At 28.8% G+C, this 2,615-nt stretch overlaps 1 protein-coding gene across 1 annotated transcript; it reads right to left on the bottom strand.

The window, feature by feature from the left end:
* Positions 1–1,466: 1,466 nt before the first annotated feature.
* Positions 1,467–1,904, bottom strand: LOC106763641 (protein DOWN-REGULATED IN DIF1 11-like). Its single transcript, XM_014647808.1, has one exon. It carries the CDS (start codon positions 1,902–1,904, stop codon positions 1,467–1,469), a length of 438 nt encoding a protein of 145 aa, XP_014503294.1.
* Positions 1,905–2,615: the final 711 nt, after the last annotated feature.

Raw genomic sequence — 2,615 nt, 5'->3', positions numbered from 1 at the left:
AGGAAATATAGAAAAGGGGAAAACTCTTCTCCCTTGTTCTTTCATTACTCCAGCATATATAAAAGAGATATGAAAATAACAAACTCTCAACAAACCCACTAACAAACTGACAACTCATAACAAAATATTCCCTCCCCCAAACAACCTCACTCTTCACAGTTTATAATCAACTAAATATTTTAGTAATCTACGAGTTCTTGCTGATATATTTGAGTTAGATTTCTCATTGGACCTAATGGTATTATTGTAACCTTCTTGTGGGCTTGAATTGCTATCAGTATCACAGGTAGTGAACAAGTTAAAATAAGTAATTAGATAGGTTTGTGCACTAGTTAAAACAGGTAAGTAAGGAGTATTATCAATGTGCAACTTTAATTATAAGCTCATTAAAGTAACCAAGAAATAAAGTTATTAACGTGAAAATTCAGAAGATATTATCAGATTTTATTTTTGTAATTAAGAACCACAAAAGGAAGGAAAAAAAATCTTATTGCAACTACTAAAAAGCACTATGCTTATTAGGGAAGTGTGGCCAGTGATAGCTTTAGGGTAAAGACTCTAGGTTATTTATATTAGGACCAAAATCTAACACCTCATAGATGAAACCTAAATAAGTGAAATTGTGAATAAAGGAAGAAGGTGCTCACACACAGGTGTTCCCGCTAATCTTGAAAGGAGTGTGAATAGAGTAAGAAAGTGTTCACACATGCTAGTAGTGTGAATAAAGGAAGAAGCTGCTCACATACAGGTGCTCCCGCTAATCTTGAAAGTTTAGGGTTTTAGTGTATCTTAATTTTAAAAAAATAAGAAATTACTTTGTGTACCGATCTAGAATGTTTTCTTACCACCGTGTCCATTTTTTATATCGATTAACTAGAATTGATAAAAAAAACTTTTATCTTTATTACAAAATTATTAACATGCCCACTTTCTATACATTTTATAGCTGTAGCAATACAAAATGAATTATCTTATTTACAATTATATCGTTGCATCATATTTTATACCTTTATTGATATAAATAGTTATTAATAAAAATCATATTATGAACTAGTAACTTTTGATATGCTAAGATAAAACCTCATTCTTTTATAGCTCTAATGAAGATACACCTCATATTCGGTGAGGAATACTAGGAGAACTTTTCACCAAACACCACCACGATGATGTTTCTAAAACATGAAGGATTTTCCTTTTGGAGGACTTTCCTTAATACGATTATTAAAGAACCTATGTTTAAGATTATTGTACAGTTGTGTTTAGTACTATTTCTTAAATAATCATGATAATACTAATAATAATTAAAGTCCATTATAAATTAAAAAAAAAATTAATGTCTATCATAAGGTTTAAATCAATAACAATTGTTAAATAATGTTACTATGGTTTTTCTTAATTAAGAAGACGAATTAGACAATGTATTATAAATTAATAATATTATATATGATGGAACATATTAAAATTTTTCACATAAATAAGTCTGATTCAAGACTAACGGAATCAGAAAAGGGTGCAGCAATGGGTTGAAGAGGAGGGTTTTCAAGAGAAAGACAATCATTCCAAACACTATCACTTCTACAAAGGATCTGATTCTTCTTTGTCTTATAATCTGGCCTTTGCAAAATGAATTTTGTCATATCATCGTGGCAGCGTTTTCCTACATCATTCACAAGCTTCTCACAGCAATCACAAGTAACGGTTTCATTGCCAAAAAATATAGCTGAGAAAATATTCGAACCACAATTTGGGTATAACTTAGCAGCACAATGTTCTAAATATTGTTCATATGATGACAATGGCCTTTCTGCATCATTTTCTTCATCAGAAATTCTACCTGATGCTTCCGGAATCTCCCTTGAAACTCCTGTTTTCACCATTAAACCCAGGCTAACTGTAACTACCATTATCACACAAAAGTTGTGGAATGTAGTCATTGTTTCAAAGGCGAAGCTTTTCACCTTGAATTGGAAAATTTGATGATGGCTTTGAAATGGTTTGGAACATTGTATTTATAGCAGAATTTTCGTAACTTATTTACTTTAGTCAGTTCTCATCATTTTTATAATTAATTTGGATTATAAGTTTGATACAACGTATGATTATAACTTATTTCATTTCCTATTCGTTATGTTTGCATGCAAATTAGTTGTTTCAAACATAAATTAGTAACACACCTTCACAAATCATATAACATCTTTTACAATAATCTAATTTAGAAAAATTATATAAAACATATTTTACAAAAAACTCCAAAGTTTATTTCAATTTTTGTTATTTTTTTTCCTTAAAAAATAATTTAAGGAGAAACTAATTTAATGCATGATAAGTTGACTTCAAACACCATCATGGTGCAATGAAACATTCTATTCGAATTAACTTCACTAGGATTAATTCTATGTTTTACAGAGATGAGAGACATAAAAAAAAAGGGAGGGGAAAAGAAAAGAAGAGAAAGGGACACTAAATGAACGGAAAAAGAGTTTTTTTTTTCTTTGTTTTAAAGAATAATTGTTTTTATTGTTATTGTTATGTATGATTATTAATATTGATTTTTACTTATTTTTATTTTAATAATGAAAAGATAAAAAAAAAATATATATATATATAGTAAAATA

This window comes from Vigna radiata, chromosome 6 (genome assembly GCF_000741045.1).
Source record: "Vigna radiata var. radiata cultivar VC1973A chromosome 6, Vradiata_ver6, whole genome shotgun sequence".
NCBI lineage: Eukaryota > Viridiplantae > Streptophyta > Magnoliopsida > Fabales > Fabaceae > Vigna > Vigna radiata.
The sequence above is the reverse complement of the archived record's forward strand: the minus strand, read 5'-3'. Positions and strand labels throughout refer to the sequence as shown.

Coding starts and splice junctions, on each gene's coding strand:
- LOC106763641 (XM_014647808.1), bottom strand. CDS start 1,904: ATGGTAGTTACAGTTAGCCTGGGTTTAATGGTGAAAACAGGAGTTTCA.